The 23,824-nt window shown below is 36.0% G+C and overlaps 2 protein-coding genes across 11 annotated transcripts in view; one reads left to right on the top strand and one right to left on the bottom strand.

Moving 5' to 3' along the window:
* Positions 1 to 298: 298 nt before the first annotated feature.
* Positions 299 to 23,824, top strand: part of LOC138309271 (monocarboxylate transporter 12-like) — a 29,427-nt gene continuing 5,901 nt past the window's right edge. Inside the window, exons 1-8 of one of the 10 annotated variants that reach the window (XM_069250437.1) lie at positions 299 to 445; positions 3,391 to 3,506; positions 4,088 to 4,142; positions 4,515 to 4,600; positions 6,326 to 6,469; positions 7,096 to 7,239; positions 8,664 to 9,452; positions 10,145 to 10,903. In XM_069250437.1, coding sequence (XP_069106538.1) covers positions 4,543 to 4,600; positions 6,326 to 6,469; positions 7,096 to 7,239; positions 8,664 to 9,452; positions 10,145 to 10,467 — 1,458 coding nt within the window. In that variant the 5' untranslated portion in view covers positions 299 to 445; positions 3,391 to 3,506; positions 4,088 to 4,142; positions 4,515 to 4,542 and the 3' untranslated portion in view covers positions 10,468 to 10,903. Of the gene's footprint in view, positions 455 to 1,213; positions 1,419 to 3,390; positions 3,515 to 4,087; positions 4,143 to 4,514; positions 4,601 to 6,325; positions 6,470 to 7,095; positions 7,240 to 8,663; positions 9,453 to 10,144; positions 10,905 to 16,215; positions 16,284 to 23,824 lie in introns of those variants that run through there. The other 9 variants (XM_069250434.1, XM_069250442.1, XM_069250436.1 and 6 more) reach the window with 9 other exon arrangements.
* LOC138309273 (1-phosphatidylinositol 3-phosphate 5-kinase-like) overlaps positions 12,098 to 23,824 on the bottom strand; it is a 60,864-nt gene continuing 49,137 nt past the window's right edge. The window contains 3 exon segments of the mRNA XM_069250444.1: positions 12,098 to 15,461; positions 16,442 to 16,501; positions 16,839 to 17,000. Coding sequence (XP_069106545.1) covers positions 15,340 to 15,461; positions 16,442 to 16,501; positions 16,839 to 17,000 — 344 coding nt within the window. The 3' untranslated portion in view covers positions 12,098 to 15,339.

Raw genomic sequence — 23,824 nt, 5'->3', positions numbered from 1 at the left:
TAGTCTATGGTCAATTATTTAAAATAATCATGAAAAATTTACCGTCAATTTATCTTAAATCATACCTTGTAACTAGAAAATCGAAAAATTACTCGCAGTTCGAAAAGGTTAACCAGAAACCTGAGACTCAACAAAAGGATTCTTCATGTGTAGTACATACGGTAAAACATGGCTGTTTGTATATATATACACAAACGCGACCACTTGACTGAACTTAAAATATAGCTATCAGAAATTTGCATTACAATTCGGAAATATCAATAGCCATATCCGCATGACATCATTTCAAGTTGACCGATGTGATCTAAACACTCGTAAAGAAACATAAAAATAGACCCGTGTGCTTTAAAAAACATAAATATAGAAATCAATGGGAGCAGTTATCGGGTGTTTTTTGATAGCACACCGCTGTCGGCAATTATGGGTGGCAATTCCGTGTTCTTAGGTAAGTGAGGTAGGTCTAAATTGATTGATTTGTAAAATATGAAATTTACTAGCCATCCTCGATGCATACTAGCTAACGTTAACATTATATTTTGTAGGGTGCCAAGTCTTAACTGTAATTATAGGCAGTGTTGATTATATCTGTAGCTACCACAATCAAACTACGTAGACTATGTCGTATACGATGTTTGGTAATGTGCGTTTTAGCTATAGCATGAATAGCAACACTCTATGTAATATATAAAGTGTTCACGCCATAGTGTGTCTTCGGTATTTTGTGACCAGAATTTAAGTTCCGTAATACATTTGCTCCCGACATCTTATATTTTAAGGTAATTCTTAGTTTAAGTGATAATGTTAGGCTAGCAATCAACAACATACATTAACAGTATTTTATACATGTACTTATATATAGAGCTGCATTATACTGATATTCATATCAAGTTTTATATTCAGTAAATATCTACTTTTTAGATTATAAGCATTAACCTTAAACCAATAACTCACTCCCCTCAACTTTCATAATGGACTATTCTAGGCTTTGTTTTAGATGCGTTTATATGTGTCTTCATGGATGCAAATATCAGTTTTGTTAGCTAGGTCACTTATGGACGATATTCATTGCATGTAAATGTACAACGCATTACGTGTGTGGATGTCTTAATGTTTTGGGAAGCTGCGGTATATTTGAGTTGTGTCTTGTCATAGTTGGATTCTTGTCCTTTTTTCGGTGTTATCTTATTGAAACACACCCTGAACCGATCACACTATACTGCCAACTTGAAGACCAGTCACACAACTCCCTTTATATCCAGCATTAAGCAGGAGCAGAAAAGTTAGGCGATGTAAAGGGAGATGTTAGGAAAGGGAAACTTACTAAAGTAGAAAGAACATTCAAGATAACACCTCACATTAAGTCGCATTTTGCTATCATACAATGGATAACAGGTAGAACTCTAACGTCCTGCCTGCAGGTAAGATATCAGTAGCTTATCTCCATAGATGATAGCATTGTAACTAGTAAATGGTTTTATATTTTCTCACCATTCTTATTTTCTCAGTATGTAATAGTAGGCAATCTCTATAGATGATAGCGTTAACTAGTGGATAGTTTTATATTTTCTCAACTTTCTTTCGTTCTCCGTTGATAAATTAATCACATGTCAAGTACAACATATAAAGTATAAAGGTTTGCTGAAGTCTGATAACAGAAAAATAAAACCAAGCAAATGCTTCCATTATCCTATCGCAGCCACTTGACTATTAAATGAGTGACTATAAAATAAATAATATTTGCTACTACTGCAAAGAGACACAAATGGTTTGTAAGTGTTGTCAATATAATGTGACTAGGTGATGTTTTTGTCGGCTAGCTATAGTGTGGGCAAGAGATCCACTTTTACAAGGAGACCCAACACGATTATTCTACAGACTCCTGCAATATGCAGCTATCCACACACGCAACTCATTTTATACAGAATAGGCCTTCTTTAAATGACCATAGTTTTATTGGGATATTAAACCCAGCCACCAAAAACCCCTGTAATGTGTGTGTGTGTGTGTTCTGTGACATTTCGATACCAGAACGTTTACTTACATTCAAGTGCTATCTCACTGAAACGTACCGCCAAAGACACCGATCAGCACACCTCAACTGGTCACATTTTACTGAGACCTGATCAAACCAGTCGTCCCATCCTCACCCCTTGTACAAGGAGTGTGAAGTAGGAGTAAGAAATCTTTATTGCAGATTATGGCGGTCAGCTCCGTACGAGTCTTAATAAGAGTAAACTGAATCGAATGCATATAAAGCAAATCAGTTTATTAAATGTAAAATATTTCGAAATAAGTAGGAAGTAAAAATGAATTCTAGATGTACATAGTACGTGTATATATTTTTATATTTCCACTAAAAGCAGACTCCGTGATTCAACTATCAATATGAAGTGGGAGTATTGTCATTTTTGTATAGAAGGGGCTTTATCCACGTGTTTGAATAATTATTTCACCATTTCTCATTGATATGTTATTTTCATTAAAAACAAATAAAAATATATATTTCAAAATCATAAAAAATATATGTAAATATCATAATTTATAAATTAATTAAATAAAATTAATACACTTCGGCTTTCTGTGGTAGCCTTGCAAAGTTCTTATTTGTGAAGAACATATGTGATTATACAAAAATACAGGTTTATAGGGTTATAAGCCTCAACAGGCCTTAAGACAGATTCCAAGTGAAATTTATCTCAAGACCTATTGAGGTTATACCTCATAAACCTATATAATTGTAGTCAATCATTAAACGCCCACTACCTTTCCGGAGCAAAACATAAAGGTTTCTTCAAAACATTAATAACGTCAGAAAATATATACCGATGGCCTAAGATGAGGTTACAACACCAAACATATGCAAGATTTCCTGCGTAATATATGATAACATTGGAGAGAGATTTCAATGTTTTGCCGTTTGGTGCAGTGATAATCAACTACCGCGCGGTATTTGGGACGACGTCGGGGAACATAAGACGACCTGCGCTATAGAAATTAACATTTTATTTATTTAAATCAAATTGTTCAGAAGGTGATGATACGTGTAGTATTAACGGTAAGTTAATGACTTTTTCGACTCCACAAAATTAGTAATCTCGTTTTACATTCCTATTTTAAAGCCGTTTCGGAAAGGAAGTGGGCCTTGAATTACAGAATAAATTACTTGATACACACGTACCTAACAAATTAAATCACACAAATTTTGCTTCAAACTCAAAGGAAATTCGCTCGAAATTAAATCTGCATACATATACAGGTATATACATTATCATTACTGATACCGCACGTTTATTTGATTGATAGCTATCATTCAGGCGATGTTGGATGTACTAATTTACATATTAAAGCACGAGTTTATCGCCACACATGATTGATTTTTTTATAATCCAGCCATGCATCAGGTTCATCCCGGATACGTCTGTGACACCTACAGTGGTAAATAATTACAAGGACATTATCATATAGCGATGCGGAGGCACTAGGAGGCGTTTACAAACGTGTGGACTGTAAGTCTGTAAGTAAAAATATATACTATGACCATTATATTATAATAAGTTGTTAGGCCTATTCTTGTTAGTAGACATTCATAATCTAATGAAGATGTCAATTGTGAAATGGTTTGGTAAAATGGTTACTTCAACGTGAGTCTACATCAATATCAGTTAATAGTAATAATACGGGAAACAATAACTGTGATGGGTCGTGAGAGCGGTGAAAGCCGATGATATATGACCTCGACGACAGGTAACAGGTAGGTAATACGTTGTTAGCTATTCCTGTTAGAATACTTTAACATGAGTATGAAACATCGATGATCAGTATGATAATGATAATAAATTGTTAACTATTCCTGTTTGTAGACTTACATAAAATAATGACGATTTATATTTAAAATGGATTGATGAGATCACTCTAACGGGAGTGTCATATATCGATGATCGTTATATCTATGTACATCTTTAGATGACTAACAGTTTAAGGCTAAAATGACCTCAGATGTACAAGTATTGATATCATGATTATTTATTATATATAATGATACTTTGGTTTTGAAGGTTGGTTTAATTTCCCGACCTTTTATTAACAGAGCTATGATCATTTAAGGACATACATTGTGTGGATGGTGGAGGAAGCCGGAATAGGTATGTAACCCCGACTCGCGACCTAGAGGTGAAGGACATTTGGTAATGAACATCATTAAAAGATAGAGCGATATGAACAAAAAGTTTGTGACATTTTGTCATTGGGGCGATCCGTCTTTAATACATTTGTGGGTAATATGTCAGGACATCGTAAACCACTCGGACCAGTGATGGAAGACTTGTAGTAATATGTCGGGAAAGGTAACCCCATTTATTTAATGACTTGAATCTGTTGAGTTATTATCATGTTTAAATATTTACGCTTTGATAGTTTGTTAATTCATTAAAATCTGTATGTATCCTAGTAGCATATGTGTAAATGTATTTATGAATTCAAATACGTGGAGAATATAATCAATAATTTGTGTTCAGGTCGGGGAATATTGAAGAGATACAGTGAATGATGGCTGCCAATCGACAACCCGTAGATAGTGGCTACGCATGGGTGATCCTCATAGGTAAAACTCCACCTTTATATACTCATAAAAAAGCAATAACTCAATTCAAAAGGCGATTAGTTTATAATAATACAAAATGTAACTTGTTATTCACTTGATAAGTAAAATTTTCACTTCTCATGTGCCGCAAAACCGGTGAGTATATCTTTACTACAATCACGGAGTAGGTCAACCTCGATACTCCAGGGGTTCCGATCACATAGGATCTCTACAACCCTGGACTATTTCATAGTAAAACTGATGAAGGCAGTTCAGGGGAACAGATCTGAACCGATTAAAGGCTTGCAAACTGAAGATTACAGAGGGAGCGACACCCAACTTCAAAGCCACACAGTTTACCCTATACGGTATGAACATCAAATGACTTGACTACTTGTTCTGTTCTGTTGCCTCCCGTTTTACTATGAGATACTCCAGGGGCCCTGGAGTATCGAGGGTGACAAGAAATTATTTTATCCTGATTTGAAAATTATCACTAAACCATGGTTGGCCTAACAACCCCTTGAATAACTGGGCCTAGATGTTAAAATCAGAGAAAAAAAGTTATTGTATATCCATTTTATTTATTTATTTATTTACTTAATTCATTTTTTGCAAATTAAAGAAACATATTAACGTTATACGGTATGAACATCAAATGATCTGTTCTGTTGCCTCCCGTTTTACTATGAGATAGTCCAGTGGTGCAGAGAGAGTCCGCTAAACCTGCCTATATTATTAGGCTTTTTTATTATTATTTTTTTGCCTAATACTAGTGCAGAGATTTTAAGGTATCGGAACCCCTAGAGTATCGAGGGTGACAAGAAATTATTTTATCCTGATTTGAAAATTATCACTAAACCATGGTTGGCCTTACAACACCTTGCATAACTGGGCCCGAATGTTAAAATCAGAGAAAACAAGTTATTGTATATCCATTTTATTCATCTATTTAATTCATTTTTTTTTTGCAAATTGAAGAAACATATAGAATATCATTGAAGGATTATAACCTGAATATATGTTTTATGTTATGGAGATATAACACAAAAAACTGACTGTACTTCAAAGTACATTCTGAATTTTACATTAATTGTTTCACAACATAAAATATATTAAAAATAATCCTTATACCTCAATTTACTAGACAATAAAGACAATATCTGCAATTCCAAATTAATTCAGGGAGTCATTTCATATGTAATCATCATGCCATCTTATCGTCCAATCAGAAGCGACGTTACAGATCGCAACATGATACAACAGCCGGTATTGGCTTTTGACGTTTAACACCCTGACTTCCATTTACTGTAAATCTTATTTTCGAGACGACCCAATTTCGCGTTTCATTACATAGCACGGCGATTTCATTTCGTGATGTTGAGTACATATGCTTCTATTGTGTAGTGCCCAGAACATTACCGCGACGATTAATTTTCGTGGTTTTTATTCATTCGCTAAAATCCGTTTATCTGCAGTATTTTCAAGGAAATGTATAAGTACATAATCATTAATGTATACCAGCTTTCTTTTGCATTTGATTTACTTTCGCGATTTTCTCGATTCAAGTAAATTCGCGTAAATTAAATTACCATTTACATCTTATGTATTAATAGGAATTTCCATTTAATTTTTCAATCCGCGACTTTTAATCTTTGCGAACGTGTTTTGAAATGAAAATCGCGAAATTCAATACCCTCGATGATTTACAATATATATAGAACTTACTTAAAAATAATTTTGTAGCATGCACCCTTCTATACATGACACTGGTTGGAACATGTAAGGCGTTTGGGATCATCTACAGTGAGTTTCTACAGAAATACGACGCGGGGGCTGGTAACACCGCCTGGATAAGTAGTCTCATGTTCTTCCTGTGCTTCGCCTTAGGTAAGTCATGGAAGGTCACACAATGGGATAACTTTAAAGATACATAACTAAGCCGAAACGACTTTTCCTTTTGAGAACTTAATGGAAACGAGTTTGATAATTTTGTACAATTCAAATATCATTACATCCTAAACAATTGTAAAATGGTACTGAAGTAAGGTTGCTGAATTAAACATCAGATCATTGACGTCCTTAATACTCCATGGGTTACTATCATTGTGATTGTATCTACCCCTGCCATAGCAAAACTTAAGACACTGTATCACTTTGACGTTGACGCCCTTCTATGTAATCTTCAAGGGCGAAGTCTCTGTATTTTTCTTCTTCTGAAATGTATTCAATTTCACTGTGAAATATCTCAGGGGTGGGTGTTAGGACAGTGATAGTAACCCCCGTAATAACGAGGATGCATAAGTAATAGTGAGTTCGTGAAAACAAACTGTTGACGTATGTTAATAGGTACCACTCGCTAACTTCTTATTATTATGATATACAAGTTCGTAATTACAATGTTCGTAATAACAAAATGTTGACTTGTGTTCTGGAACCTCGCTAGTTACTTATTATTGAGATATACAAGTTCGTAATATAATGTTCGTGATAACATAATGTTGACTTATGTTTAGGACCACTCGCTAACTACCTCGTAGGAGTATTTTCCTTCCGTTCCGTGGTCATGTCCGGTGGACTTCTGGTATCCATTGGTTACTTCATCAGCGCCTTTGTTCCCCGGATGGAGTGGATGTTCCTCACTATAGGTGTTGTATGTGGTAAGTGTTTCAATGTGTTCAAAATATTTTTTTATTTATTATAACCGACTTTTTTCTTCCGAATATCACCCTTGACACTGCCTTCCTTCGCTCTTGTGTTTAGTGTTCGCCCCAGTGAGGAGAGGTCCGGTTTCTGTCTCTTGGCACGCGACATGGTCTTTGAAAGTGGTAGTTTGTGCTCTTTTGGTTTGCCCTTTCTCAGTGTAGAGTGACCGGATGAGGTGTGGTGTTTCAAGCTTAAACTTTTGATATTTTTATGCCTGTATATCACCTCAAAAGTGTACTTGGGCATAACTAAGTTGATTAAGAGCGTGGATACATCGGGTCGAACATTTGTTATTACTTTTGACAAGTAAAATGTTTTTTAGCTTACAATATTTTGCAAAATATTTAAACAAATGTACCTTCCAGGAAAGCAAGTCCATGAGGTTCGGTGTATACTTTTATCACCTAATAGCAATACTATTATGTTTACTAGTGTTTATAGCAGGTACAAGCAAATAGCGGTTTATCCGAGTCTCGAAATCCCGATCTACGGCACCCAATCACCTAGCCAAACATAGGGTTGTACCTGCAGCCTGCACCATTGCGCTACATACACGTCCTTGTATTTTATGATGATATCTTTTAAAAGTGCATTACATGTACACTGCCCTCCAATTGTGCTGTTACATATAAGTTTAACTTTGCTGACAATTTACCTCTAAGGAAGCTCTAAAAATGCAATTGATGAGTTAGAGAAGATAGATAAGTTGATAAATAATAAATAATGATACCATTTAATAACAAAGTTAATATATTTCCGTACTTTATGTATAGTTGTTAAAATGCACAGGTAACAGATCTTTTGGAGGGCAGTGAATATTGACTTTTGAATATAATTATTTTTGAAAAGAAAGATGTCCCGTCATATAACCACAAGACCTCCACTGGTGGGGCTGAGGAAGAAATAAGATCGTAAAACTAGGTTTTAATGTATAGCACGATATTTATACATGCTTTATATTACAACGGTCGGCTGCTCGGACATTTCGACATTTGATGACCAGTCTTCCCTTGAGATTTCTTAAATGGTTGTGAGGTGCTAAAGAATAGATATGAAAAAAAGATACTACTGGCTTCAGCTTCTCTCATGACTTTTCCGTTACCTTATCTATTCATCGTGTTTCGCTTTGCCTAATCAAATGTTCATTACGCAAAATCTATCTTTAACCCGAGACGACAAATACACCACAGGTATTCATTGCATGTATGATGAAATATTCATTCTCACCAATCCAGAAGAGTGTGTTTTTTTTAATATTATTCATCACCAAAAATTAACATTAACAAGCACCAAAACAATCTACGAGTCACCAGTAATACCTGAAGTTAGGCCATACGTTTTTATGAACAGGTAATGAAAATGACATTTCATTTTTCAGGATTTGGGAGCGGGCTTGCCTTTGCGCCATGCGGAGCGATAGTGAGTTTCTACTTTGTGAAGAGACGAGCACTTGCCAATGGGATAGTGGTATCGGGTAGTGGCCTGAGTAGTTTTATTTTTCCGTACTTATATCGGTATGTGATCGACCAGTACACTGTCACTGGTGCAATGATTATTATAAGCGGTCTGGTTCTCCACATGTGTGTTGCAGGCGCCCTTTTACGTCAACCTCAAGTACTGTCGGCTGTTTCAGAAAATCAGGATGACACAGAGAAACAAGGAGTCCCTGCATCCAAGTCAAACAAACCAAATATTTGTTATGTGTACATGAAACTACTAGGAAACAAACGTTTAGCGATGTTCATAGCGGTCTTTACAATCAACATTATGGCTTATGCTGCGAACTTTACAGCGTTTCCAGCGCATATGCAATCTCTTGGATTCAAGCAAGGACAGGTAGCCACAGGATTCAGTATGATAGGAGCAGCTGAGGTGTTCACCAGAGCAATGTTTGGGTGGTTCGCTGATAAGAGACTCGTGTCGTACAGCACAATAATGATATCCGCATCCATAATTAGTGGAGCTGCTGCCATATTGTTGCCGTTTTTCAAGACCTTTCCGTTCATGATTATTTATGGCCTGGTGATCGGGATATTTCCGGGTGCCTTCTGGAGTTTAATGGCTGTAGTACTTCTAGATTGTGTGCCTCTAGTGGAACTAACATCAGCATTCGGTCTCCTCTATATATTCATGTCTTCAGCTATTGCTCTAAGTCAACCAGGAATGGGTAAGTCTATTTCAGCATTGAACTGAAGTCAGTTGGAAATTATGGTAGTATGAATGCTAAATGGACAGCGGCTAATTTAATACTCCCATAAATGCCAATTAAATGTAGTACAATGCTTATATCAGTATTTACATTACCAAATTTATAACATTTCAAGAGATTTGGCATCTATAATGAAGAAAGAGTGCATTATCGTCAAAGATGGAGCAGCCATTTAAATAGACATGCATCTTCCGTGAACGCTCACACGGCACTTGTGACGTCACATTGACAATGACGTCAAAATAAGCGGATGACAGTTCATTTGCTGATGGATGTCAACTGCTTTTGGTAAGATTCAATATTTGGGGTTGTAGTTTCCGTCCCGACAAAATATATATAATTGTCTTATTGTACTCCAGCAACGAAGAAGCAATGGTAGGTGTTGTTGTCTATGCAATGGAACCCGGTTATAGATCTCTTCAAATTATTCAGATTTCAATATCACAAAGGAGAAAGGCAATGGATATATGTGAATAGGAATCATTTCAAATTGAGCAGTATTTCAATATAACTGATTTCAAATTAAGTGGGTTCCCCTGTATATTGCTGAAAACAAATATTTATCAAACTTAACGTGTTATTACAGACAGTTTATAATTCAGCTGTGATTCGTCATTTCGTGGCATAAAACTTTAGTTTAAAATTTTCAGGTTGGATTGAAGATGCGACGGGAAACTGGGATCTATCCTTCCGAATAATGGGATCATTTAACCTCCTAACAGCTGTAATTCTTTTGTCAGAACCTTTGATTTTAAAGTGCTTTCATCGGCCTGAAGAAAATGAGAAGGAAAAAAGCGCCAATGCGCTATTGCATAGTAATAATATAGAACAAACTGTTCCTGTTATCCAGAATAATACTAATTGTGATCAAAGTATTGCTGCGCCTGTTAAAAATCAAAATACGACAGCTGAACGGTTAGAACTTCTAGCTCCCATGGCAACCCAAGATAACTTTGATATTCAAGACAATTGAAAGAATTAACAATTCATGGGTTTTCATAATCATCACTATTATTAGCGATAACGAACTAAGAATAAACAAAATTAAGCGATTTTTATCTTACACTTATTTACCGTGTTGACCTTTAAATGTAATGTTTTACACAATAAATGTATTTAAGTTATATGTGCCTTATTTTTCATACCGACGAATCAAGATAAGCTTTAAATATGCTATTCATCACCAAAAGTTACTAACATTTTGAAAATTACAGTTCTTCCAATGCATTGGTTTTCATTTAAAAAATACAAATAAGAGCAGAAAATGATTTTCAGCAGTACTGCCAAAAATCATTACATGTACATCTAAAGTGAAGCGATATGGCTACCTACGGTCTGACCATAAAGCCAATTTGTAGTCTACATTTTCATTTCATATTTTTACAGTGTTACATGTATTAGAAATTGTGAAGTGATTTATGCAAGGAAGTTTCCATCCTAACATACATAAGGCATAAAAACAACAATTTTACAGTACATAAATATCAAATGATGACAACTCAGAAAGGAGTACTTCGAAATGGCAGACAAATACTTCTATATGGACATGTCTTATTACAAAATTACCGTATTCAACCCAATAAGCACCTTTCTCCCTAATTGAGACCTCAGTTTTACTGACCTCGAATTTATTTCATAAATACAGACTGAAAATATGAAAACCTAAAGTTTATTTATTTGATTTCATTTTTTGTAAACTGACTTATGGCTAACTTTGAGCAATAATGTTATGAAAGATAAATCCACATTTGGTTCTATTTGCCGTCCCTACTGTCGGGAAATATATGTGCATTATATTATTGTTGATGACGTAACGTTTACCGTGACGTCATAATAAAGTAACGTTGAGATTAAACGATGTAGTTGAACAAAGCAGACGTACTTTTGTCGTCAATATATTGCGTTACATTTGGACCACGGTTATTGAAGCGCCCATGGCAATTATTTGGTGTGATACGAAAAATGAGAGAAATTTGGTTCAAATTAAGGTACTTTTCTAGACAGCAAAACACGCCTAAAATTAATTCATGGCTATAACGCAGTCATTTTCATTTCAGTCAATGTTATTATAATATATCTGCCATTTGTATATAATGAACTATGTTTATATTGAAGTAATTTTGTTGGTCCCGTTATAACCGGTTTTATTGTAGGTGGTTATTAAAGAATTGTTATTTTTATTTTTAAGTTTTGTTTATATTTATTGGTGTGTTGTAGCACACAGTAGGGTATTAAATAAGTTCTAAGACTTATCGATACTTGTCGATATGTTACAACGTATACACCAATAAATATAAAGATCCCCCGACCATATAACACATTAACGACAAGTATAGATAGGCTCAGAACTATTTTGTTTGATATGTAGAAACGTCTGGCAGCCATGATGTTCATTTCTCTGATGGTTCATGGTAGTATTACATTAAAATCGTTCTTTTTTTTCAAAGAAGAAAGAGGGAAACAGAAAAGCAGAGAAAAGATCCTGACCGAAACAGATCTTTCATGGCGGACAGTGGTGGTCTTCTCAATTGTATGAAATGGTACAAAGAATAAACGTGAAAAGGCAATCATGTTACATTTCAAATACAACAGCACAATCTTCATTCTTAAAAAGGACCTTATTTAATTTGATAAAAATATCGGACATAATGCATACTACTGTATAGCTGGTCATTTTCGCGGGGATGATATTTTCGCAATTTCGTGGGAAATTGCAATCATCGCGCAAATCTGTGATAACTGAAATTTTGAAAAATGATTGAATTCATTTTTTAGCTAAAATCACGAAAAATTTGACCAGCATTAACGCCCCCCTATAGAATATATATCGCACCTACCAGCCATTCATACCAAACTCATTCATTCTCTCATACCTACGTGTGTAATACTGGCTTATCTCGTGCAATACTATAAGACTCTTTCATAGGTGGATTTGAATGATAGGGATATTCTACCCGAGGGTCACAAAATGTAGTAAAACCCAAGGCTTGCCGAGGGTTTTACAACATTTTGTGATCCCGAGGGTAGAATATCCCTATCCTTCATATCCACTTATGAACGAGTATTTTTCTTTCATACCTCGAAGTTTTATTGCAATTTTACAACTATAATATCCCGCCATTTTGAAATAAATTCGAAGAAATCCATGGCTGAAAGTCAATTTTTCATACAAACTCGTGTAATGTATGTCTACCCATGAAATAAAGTGACGTGTTATCGTCAAATTTTTTTTTTATTTTTCTAAGTACAATTTAACCGGTTTTTTTCCAAAACCCTGCCTGGCTTTACTTTAAAAGATACAAACTTGAAAATATTACGCAATTTGCATGCATGGAGAATTTACTTGCAGTCGCGTTTTTTTTCGAAATTGTTTTTTTTTAAATGGCGGAAAATAATAGTAACAAAATTGCAATAAAACGTCGAGGTATGAGGGAAAAATACCCTTTCATATGTGGATATGAAGGTTGGGATATTTTACCTTTGGAGTCTGAAAATATTGTAAAACCCTCGACAAGCTAGTCTTATATTATAACCTCACATAAATAAATACTGTATGGTAGCTTTATTCGCGCGGGATTCAATTTCGGTATATATTCGTTAAATATTTTCACTGAACGTAAATAACGGCGAATACTTGGTTTCGTTTTTTATTAGATCAATGTCCTTTTAACAGCTAAGGTCATAACAAAAAAGATGGCACAATTAAGATCACCTATATAGCGCATTACAGTTAGGAACTAAAACGGAGCGAAAATCTCGAGTATGCATATCAATTGAACAAAGGAAATCGCAAAATTTTCTCCTCGCGAATTGGAACAGCTATACAGTATTATAAACGTACATATTTTAGTGGGTTTTGACGTACATATACATTGTATTTAAATATCACAATTCATGATTTACATTTGAAAACCATAAACTAGTATATGGAGTTTTCTATGGCATATATTTATCGAGTGCCAACGATACATCATTATGCTTATACAGTAATAGATTATATTTTATAGCCAATGGTGGCTGTTATAAGTACATTCACAGTAATCATAAATATTGTAAATATATACATGATGCTATTAATATCTCTACTATGTTAAAATTCTTGGTCCAGTTGTCGAAAAATTGATTGGCTTAATCCCTTGATTTAGTGAGTGGTTTTTTTTGTTGTTGTTTTTTTTGCTGCAAATCCTTTGATTATATTTTCTCTAAAATCAGAACTTATGTACAGAATATCGTTTTTATTAATAAGAACTTTATCAAAATTTGTGAAATTAGGATTTACAAGAAATTGTTTTACATTAATATGAAAACTCTCGTAAAACTGTGATTAGCGTAAACATTTTTGAACAACTCGGTCCTGTTCAAGAAATAAATAGCATCTTCTCAATATCACATTATTGCACAGTACCCATACATCGTTCAGTACTTTTACTATAAGGTTAACCTCGATACATCAGCAGTTCCTATCACTTACGATATCTAGGCAGCTCAGATGAAATCTGAACCAATCACAGGCCTGCAAAGATTTCCTTTAAAGACTAAAGAGAGAGCGACGCCCAACTTCAAATGTACATCAAAGGACTAATTAAAAATTACCTGTTCTGTTGGCTCCAATTTTACTATGAGATAGTCCAGGGGTGTAGATATCGTAGGTGATCGTAACCCCTAGAGTATCGTGGATGCTATAATGATAAAGTATATCAAACACACCTAAAGGTATCCAAACATGTCAGTTTTAGCAGATAAAAGTGCTTACTTATTCTCTCTGCTCTAACATGGAACATTTGCTTGATAATCACTTATTATCAAACATTTCAACACAACCAGCGCAACAAAATGTAATTCCTATTTACATGATTTGATGACCTTTCTTTATCCTCTCTGCTTTAACATGGAGAATTTGCATGATAATCACTTAATATCAAACATCTGTAACACACCATGATTCCAAACAAAACATAATTCTTAATCCCTGATTTTACGTTCTTTGAATTATTTATCCTCTCTTCTCAAGCATGGATCATTTGCCTGATAATCACTTAGTATAAAACATTTGCGACACAGCATGCAAATCAAAGCATAATTTCAATTAACCTGATTTGATTTAAACTATCCGTGCGTTCCATTTGCAGATTTGTACCAGTTGTATCGATACGATTCTGCTGTATCTTAAATGGAACGCGGCGTACCAGAAGAACTGTACAGGTACAAGTGGTTCGTTTTCAGCAGCGTAACACTTGTATCCAAGGTGGCGGACCCGAGATTTTTCATTTGTCACCGGACTATTTTTTTTGTTGAAAACAAGGTAGAGCGTATTTAAAATCCGATAAAATTACATGGATTTTTTATTTCAATGTATGCCGAAACTATTAAGAAATTATTTTAATATCAATTTTATTGTTAACACCGAAAATACTTGGCTTTTATATTCGAAGCGTATTTTTCATATGGGTGCCGCCATCATAGAAAAATCCAAACGCGTTCCATTTGGCGGTGCCGTATCACTTTAGTACAACTGGTACGATTACGCAAATGGAACGCACGGTAAGTCATCCTGGTCGATGTGACCCGAGTGTTCAGGTAAGGATACTGTAAACCAACTTATTTTTGTGTACAATTAAATTTCGCGGGCGACAAGAATTCGCGAAAATAAATAAAATGTTTCAATATTACTTTTTACATGTAAAGTAGAACCAGAGAGGTTTTTTTAAATCGTGGTGGAAATGCCGTTATGTGTGAAAACGTTGGTTTACAGTATGACAATATCGATAAAATGAGGAATCGTTGCCGGTCATTATTGACCACTGGTCATAATTCTGTGTCTCTCCCGGTCATTATTGACCACTGCTCATAATTCTGTGTCTCTCCCTAGTCCGTACCATTGGTCAGGGACCGGAAGGAAGTATCGTCCCATCGCCTCCATAAAACGTGTCCGATAGATCTCAGGAGAAACCACTGTCGGCATCTTACCTACAATGAAAGTACAAAATAATATTATCAAAACTGATTGCTATAATGCTGATTGAATTAACAGTAACCATCTTCAAATTGCAAGAATTCAACATGACCATCCATGTATAACGAGAAAGATTTACATGTTGGACTTTGCTTTAATCATGGTTCCTACACATACATTCTTATTGTAACCCATTCACTCCCCTAAAGACTTATTTAGACTCTACGAAATCAAATAGTAGGCCAGTCCATTATGAAAATTTAGGGGCAAACAAGTTAAGACTGATCTGTAACAAAAACGATTGATGGGAGTATTTATTTTTATTTTATAGTATTTGTTGGCGGTACCATTATTTTTTGGGACAGTCTAGTGATCTGAAAGTATCTTTCAAACATGTAGTTCTTTCTCCATGTACATGGACAGTCTGGCAAGTTAGAGATGGTTACTGTTATTGCGCTTAGCATAGGGACGAAACCTCACTCAAATTTCATAGGTAGGTTATCCATTCTCACTATCAGTGTGTGTATTGTATTTTGAAGTTGGTTATAAGAAGTTACTGCTGAAAGTACTGGAAATGAAATGAGGCTTCTTCATCTTTAGTTGCAGTTTTCACCTAGCTGGCTCCTTGTATTCTGCTTTTTGATTGATGTAAAACACGATGCCAATGAGGTTTGTTATCAGGATTTCCCTCCAATTTGGTTACCGATACTTCTAAATTGATTTTATCATGGATGTAATTTTGTAAATGTCCATAAATTTGCATTTCAGATGAACAGTCAATGCAGTGTTTTGAAATACTGATGAAATGGACAGCATGATGTAACAAACACTTGAAGGTAAGACTAATCATACGATCAAGGAAATCTACAATATGTCAACTACGTGTAAATCTTACGACTACTTATTAATGATTTTTTCCATTCTGTAATGTTTAATTAGTAAAATGCAATACAACCACAGGATATACAATGTATAGTCTATGTATGGTATTTACCTCCCGTGGATTTGATCAATGTCTCGATTTTCTTGTCCCAAGTGAATGTCCTAATGTAATCTACAAAACAATTAATGTAATATTTCAAACTTTGTTTGACGTAACCCGACCAATTTTTCATCATCTTAACATCAAATTGACATATATCAATTTCAGTTGTAATATTTTTTCTAACAGGTAAATACAACAATGTAATAATAGAAATATCCCTCAAAATATTATGAATGGGTAGAAATTAGACTGTTGAGTAAAAATAGATTCAATAATTGATAAAATGCAAAAAATAACTTTTAATAAATTAATTTCATTTTCGTCCTTCTTTCTATGTAAAACATATACATAATTATATCGTAGTTCCGTATTACCCGAGTGCGTACATGAATGGCTATAAACCTACCTATGATTCCGACCACAAGTTCATTTCGCTTCTCATCCAGCCCGACCAGCAGCGAGTAGTCCATAACCATATTTGTGGACAGGAACTCCGAATCTGCTTTTATGGCCATATTGAGGACTGTCTTGGAGTGTGGGTAGACATACAGAGGAGACTCAACACTCACTGGGGAAATATAAAAAATATCATGTCAATAGAGGCGACTCAACACTCACTGGGGAAATATCAAATATATCATGTCAATAGAGGCGACTCAACACTCACTGGGGAAATATCAAATATATCATGTCAATAGAGGCGACTCAACACTCACTGGGGAGATATCAAATATATCATGTCAATAGAGGCGACTCAACACTCACTGGGGAAATATCAAATATATCATGTCAATAGAGGCGACTCAACACTCACTGGGGAAATATCAAATATATCATGTCAATAGAGGCGACTCAACACTCACTGGGGAATATCAAATATATCATGTCAATAGAGGCGACTCAACACTCACTGGGGAAATATCAAATATATCATGTCAATAGAGGCGACTCAACACTCACTGGGGAAATATCAAATATATCATGTCAATAGAGGCGACTCAACACTCACTGGGGAGATATCAAATATATCATGTCAATAGAGGCGACTCAACACTCACTGGGGAAATATCAAATATATCATGTCAATCGAGGCGACTCAACACTCACTGGGGAAATATCAAATATATCATGTCAATAGAGGCGACTCAACACTCACTGGGGAAATATCAAATATATCATGTCAATAGAGGCGACTCAACACTCACTGGGGAAATATCAAATATATCATGTCAATAGAGGCGACTCAACACTCACTGGGGAAATATCAAATATATCATGTCAATAGAGGCGACTCAACACTCACTGGGGAAATATCAAATATATCATGTCAATAGAGGCGACTCAGTACCCACTGGGTAAATATCAAATATATCATGTCAATAGAGGCGACTCAACACCCACTGGGGAAATATCAAATATATCATGTCAATAGAGGCGACTCAACACTCACTGGGGAAATATCAAATATATCATGTCAATAGAGGCGACTCAACACTCACTGGGGAAATATCAAATATATCATGTCAATAGAGGCGACTCAACACCCACTGGGGAGATATCAAATATATCATGTCAATAGAGGCGACTCAACACTCACTGGGGAAATATCAAATATATCATGTCAATAGAGGCGACTCAACACTCACTGGGGAAATATCAAATATATCATGTCAATAGAGGCGACTCAACACTCACTGGGGAAATATCAAATATATCATGTCAATAGAGGCGACTCAACACTCACTTGCGAAATATCAAATATATCATGTCAATAGAGGCGACTCAACACTCACTGGGGAAATATCAAAATATATCATGTCAATAGAGGCGACTCAACACTCACTGGGGAAATATCAAATATATCATGTCAATAGAGGCGACTCAACACTCACTGGGGAAATATCAAATATATCATGTCAATAGAGGCGACTCAACACTCACTGGGGAAATATCAAATATATCATGTCAATAGAGGCGACTCAACACTCACTGGGGAAATATCAAATATATCATGTCAATAGAGGCGACTCAACACTCACTGGGGAAATATCAAATATATCATGTCAATAGAGGCGACTCAACACTCACTGGGGAAATATCAAATATATCATGTCAATAGAGGCGACTCAACACTCACTGGGGAAATATCAAATATATCATGTCAATAGAGGCGACTCAACACTCACTGGGGAAATATCAAATATATCATGTCAATAGAGGCGACTCAACACTCACTGGGGAAATATCAAATATATCATGTCAATAGAGGCGACTCAACACTCACTGGGGAAATATCAAATATATCATGTCAATAGAGGCGACTCAACACTCACTGGGGAAAATATCAAATATATCATGTCAATAGAGGCGACTCAACACTCACTGGGGAAATATCAAATATATCATGTCAATAGAGGCGACTCAACACTCACTGGGGAATTATCAAATATATCATGTCAATAGAGGCGACTCAACACCCACTGGGTAAATATCAAATATATCATATCAATAGAGGCGACTCAGTACCCACTGGGGAAATATCAAATATATCATGTCAATAGAGGCGACTCAACACTCACTGGGGAGATATCAAATATATCATGTCAATAGAGGCGACTCAACACCCACTGGGTAAATATCAAATATATCATGTCAATAGAGGCGACTCAACACTCACTGGGTAAATATCAAATATATCATGTCAATAGAGGCGACTCAACACTCACTGGGGAAATATCAAATATATCATGTCAATAGAGGCGACTCAACACTCACTGGGGAAATATCAAATATATCATGTCAATAGAGGCGACTCAACACTCACTGGGGAAATATCAAATATATCATGTCAATAGAGGCGACTCAACACTCACTGGGGAGATATCAAATATATCATGTCAATAGAGGCGACTCAACACTCACTGGGGAAATATCAAATATATCATGTCAATAGAGGCGACTCAACACTCACTGGGGAAATATCAAATATATCATGTCAATAGAGGCGACTCAACACTCACTGGGGAAATATCAAATATATCATGTCAATAGAGGCGACTCAACACTCACTGGGGAAATATCAAATATATCATGTCAATAGAGGCGACTCAACACTCACTGGGGAATATCAAATATATCATGTCAATAGAGGCGACTCAACACTCACTGGGGAAATATCAAATATATCATTTCAATAGAGGCGACTCAACACTCACTGGGGAAATATCAAATATATCATGTCAATAGAGGCGACTCAACACTCACTGGGGAAATATCAAATATATCATGTCAATAGAGGCGACTCAACACCCACTGGGGAGATATCAAATATATCATGTCAATAGAGGCGACTCAACACTCACTGGGGAAATATCAAATATATCATGTCAATAGAGGCGACTCAACACTCACTGGGGAATATCAAATATATCATGTCAATAGAGGCGACTCAACACTCACTGGGGAAATATCAAATATATCATGTCAATAGAGGCGACTCAACACTCACTGGGGAAATATCAAATATATCATGTCAATAGAGGCGACTCAACACCACTGGGAATATCAAATATATCATGTCAATAGAGGCGACTCAACACTCACTGGGGAAATATCAAATATATCATGTCAATAGAGGCGACTCAACACTCACTGGGGAAATATCAAATATATCATGTCAATAGAGGCGACTCAACACTCACTGGGGAAATATCAAATATATCATGTCAATAGAGGCGACTCAACACTCACTGGGGAAATATCAAATATATCATGTCAATAGAGGCGACTCAACACTCACTGGGGAAATATCAAATATATCATGTCAATAGAGGCGACTCAACACTCACTGGGGAAATATCAAATATATCATGTCAATAGAGGCGACTCAACACTCACTGGGGGAAATATCAAATATATCATGTCAATAGAGGCGACTCAACACCCACTGGGGAAATATCAAATATATCATGTCAATAGAGGCGACTCAACACCACTGGGGAAATATCAAATATATCATGTCAATAGAGGCGACTCAACACTCACTGGGTAAATATCAAATATATCATGTCAATAGAGGCGACTCAACACTCACTGGGGAAATATCAAATATATCATGTCAATAGAGGCGACTCAACACTCACTGGGGAAATATCAAATATATCATGTCAATAGAGGCGACTCAACACTCACTGGGGAAATATCAAATATATCATGTCAATAGAGGCGACTCAACACTCACTGGGGAAATATCAAATATATCATGTCAATAGAGGCGACTCAACACTCACTGGGGAAATATCAAATATATCATGTCAATAGAGGCGACTCAACACTCACTGGGGAAATATCAAATATATCATGTCAATAGAGGCGACTCAACACTCACTGGGGAAATATCAAATATATCATGTCAATAGAGGCGACTCAACACTCACTGGGGAAATATCAAATATATCATGTCAATAGAGGCGACTCAACACTCACTGGGGAAATATCAAATATATCATGTCAATAGAGGCGACTCAACACTCACTGGGGAAATATCAAATATATCATGTCAATAGAGGCGACTCAACACTCACTGGGGAGATATCAAATATATCATGTCAATAGAGGCGACTCAACACTCACTGGGGAATATCAAATATATCATGTCAATAGAGGCGACTCAACACTCACTGGGGAGATATCAAATATATCATGTCAATAGAGGCGACTCAACACTCACTGGGGAAATATCAAATATATCATGTCAATAGAGGCGACTCAACACTCACTGGGGAAATATCAAATATATCATGTCAATAGAGGCGACTCAACACTCACTGGGGAGATATCAAATATATCATGTCAATAGAGGCGACTCAACACTCACTGGGGAATATCAAATATATCATGTCAATAGAGGCGACTCAACACTCACTGGGGAAATATCAAATATATCATGTCAATAGAGGCGACTCAACACTCACTGGGGAAATATCAAATATATCATGTCAATAGAGGCGACTCAACACTCACTGGGGAAATATCAAAATATATCATGTCAATAGAGGCGACTCAACACTCACTGGGGAAATATCAAATATATCATGTCAATAGAGGCGACTCAACACTCACTGGGGAAATATCAAATATATCATGTCAATAGAGGCGACTCAACACTCACTGGGGAAATATCAAATATATCATGTCAATAGAGGCGACTCAACACCACTGGGAATATCAAATATATCACAATGCGATCAATGGGGAAATATCAAATATATCATGTCAATAGAGGCGACTCAACACTCACTGGGGAAATATCAAATATATCATGTCAATAGAGGCGACTCAACACCCACTGGGGAAATATCAAATATATCATGTCAATAGAGGCGACTCAGTACCCACTGGGTAAATATCAAATATATCATGTCAATAGAGGCGACTCAACACACACTGGGTAAATATCAATTAAATATATCATGTCAATAGAGGCGACTCAACACCCACTGGGTAAATATCAAATATATCATGTCAATAGAGGCGACTCAACACTCACTGGGTAAATATCAAATATATCATGTCAATAGAGGCGACTCAACACTCACTGGGGAAATATCAAATATATCATGTCAATAGAGGCGACTCAACACTCACTGGGGAAATATCAAATATATCATGTCAATAGAGGCGACTCAACACTCACTGGGGAAATATCAAATATATCATGTCAATAGAGGCGACTCAACACTCACTGGGGAAATATCAAATATATCATGTCAATAGAGGCGACTCAACACTCACTGGGTAAATATCAAATATATCATGTCAATAGAGGCGACTCAGAACACTCACTGGGAAATATCAAATATATCATGTCAATAGAGGCGACTCAACACTCACTGGGGAAATATCAAATATATCATGTCAATAGAGGCGACTCAACACTCACTGGGAAATATCAAATATATCATGTCAATAGAGGCGACTCAACACTCACTGGGGAAATATCAAATATATCATGTCAATAGAGGCGACTCAACACTCACTGGGGAAATATCAAATATATCATTTCAATCGAGGCGACTCAACACTCACTGGGGAGATATCAAATATATCATGTCAATAGAGGCGACTCAACACCCACTGGGGAGATATCAAATATATCATGTCAATAGAGGCGACTCAACACCCACTGGGGAGATATCAAATATATCATGTCAATAGAGGCGACACAACACTCACTGGGGAATTATCAAATATATCATGTCAATAGAGGCGACTCAACACTCACTGGGGAGATATCAAATATATCATTTCAATCGAGGCGACTCAACACTCACTGGGGAAATATCAAATATATCATGTCAATAGAGGCGACTCAACACTCACTGGGGAAATATCAAAAATATCATGTCAATAAAGGCGACTCAACACCCACTGGGGAGATATCAAATATATCATGTCGATAGAGGCGACTCAACACTCACTGGGGAAATATCAAATATATCATGTCAATAGAGGCGACTCAACACTCACTGGGGAAATATCAAATATATCATGTCATAGAGACGACTCAACACTCACTGGGGAAATATCAAATATATCATGTCAATAGAGGCGACTCAACACTCACTGGGGAAATATCAAATATATCATTTCAATCGAGGCGACTCAACACCCACTGGGGAGATATCAAATATATCATGTCAATAGAGGCGACTCAACACCCACTGGGGAGATATCAAATATATCATGTCAATAGAGGCGACTCAACACCCACTGGGGAGATATCAAATATATCATATCAATAGAGGCGACTCAGTACCCACTGGGTAAATATCAAATATATCATGTCAATAGAGGCGACTCAACACCCACTGGGGAGATATCAAATATATCATGTCAATAGAGGCGACTCAATACCCACTGGGTAAATATCAAATATATCATGTCAATAGAGGCGACTCAACACCCACTGGGGAGATATCAAATATATCATGTCAATAGAGGCGACTCAATACCCACTGGGTAAATATCAAATATATCATGTCAATAGAGGCGACTCAACACTCACTGGGTAAATATCAAATATATCATGTCAATAGAGGCGACTCAATAACTCACTGGGGAAATATCAAATATATCATGTCAATAGAGGCGACTCAACACTCACTGGGGAAATATCAAATATATCATGTCAATAGAGGCGACTCAACACTCACTGGGGAAATATCAAATATATCATGTCAATAGAGGCGACTCAACACTCACTGGGAAATAAAATATATCATTCAATAGAGGCGACTCAACACTCACTGGGAAATCAATATATCATGTCAATAGAGGCGACTCAACACTCACTGGGGAGATATCAAATATATCATGTCAATAGAGGCGACT

Source organism: Argopecten irradians, chromosome 15, assembly GCF_041381155.1.
Source record: "Argopecten irradians isolate NY chromosome 15, Ai_NY, whole genome shotgun sequence".
NCBI lineage: Eukaryota > Metazoa > Mollusca > Bivalvia > Pectinida > Pectinidae > Argopecten > Argopecten irradians.
Note: the sequence above shows the minus strand (reverse complement) of the source record. Positions and strands in the feature narration are given on the sequence as shown.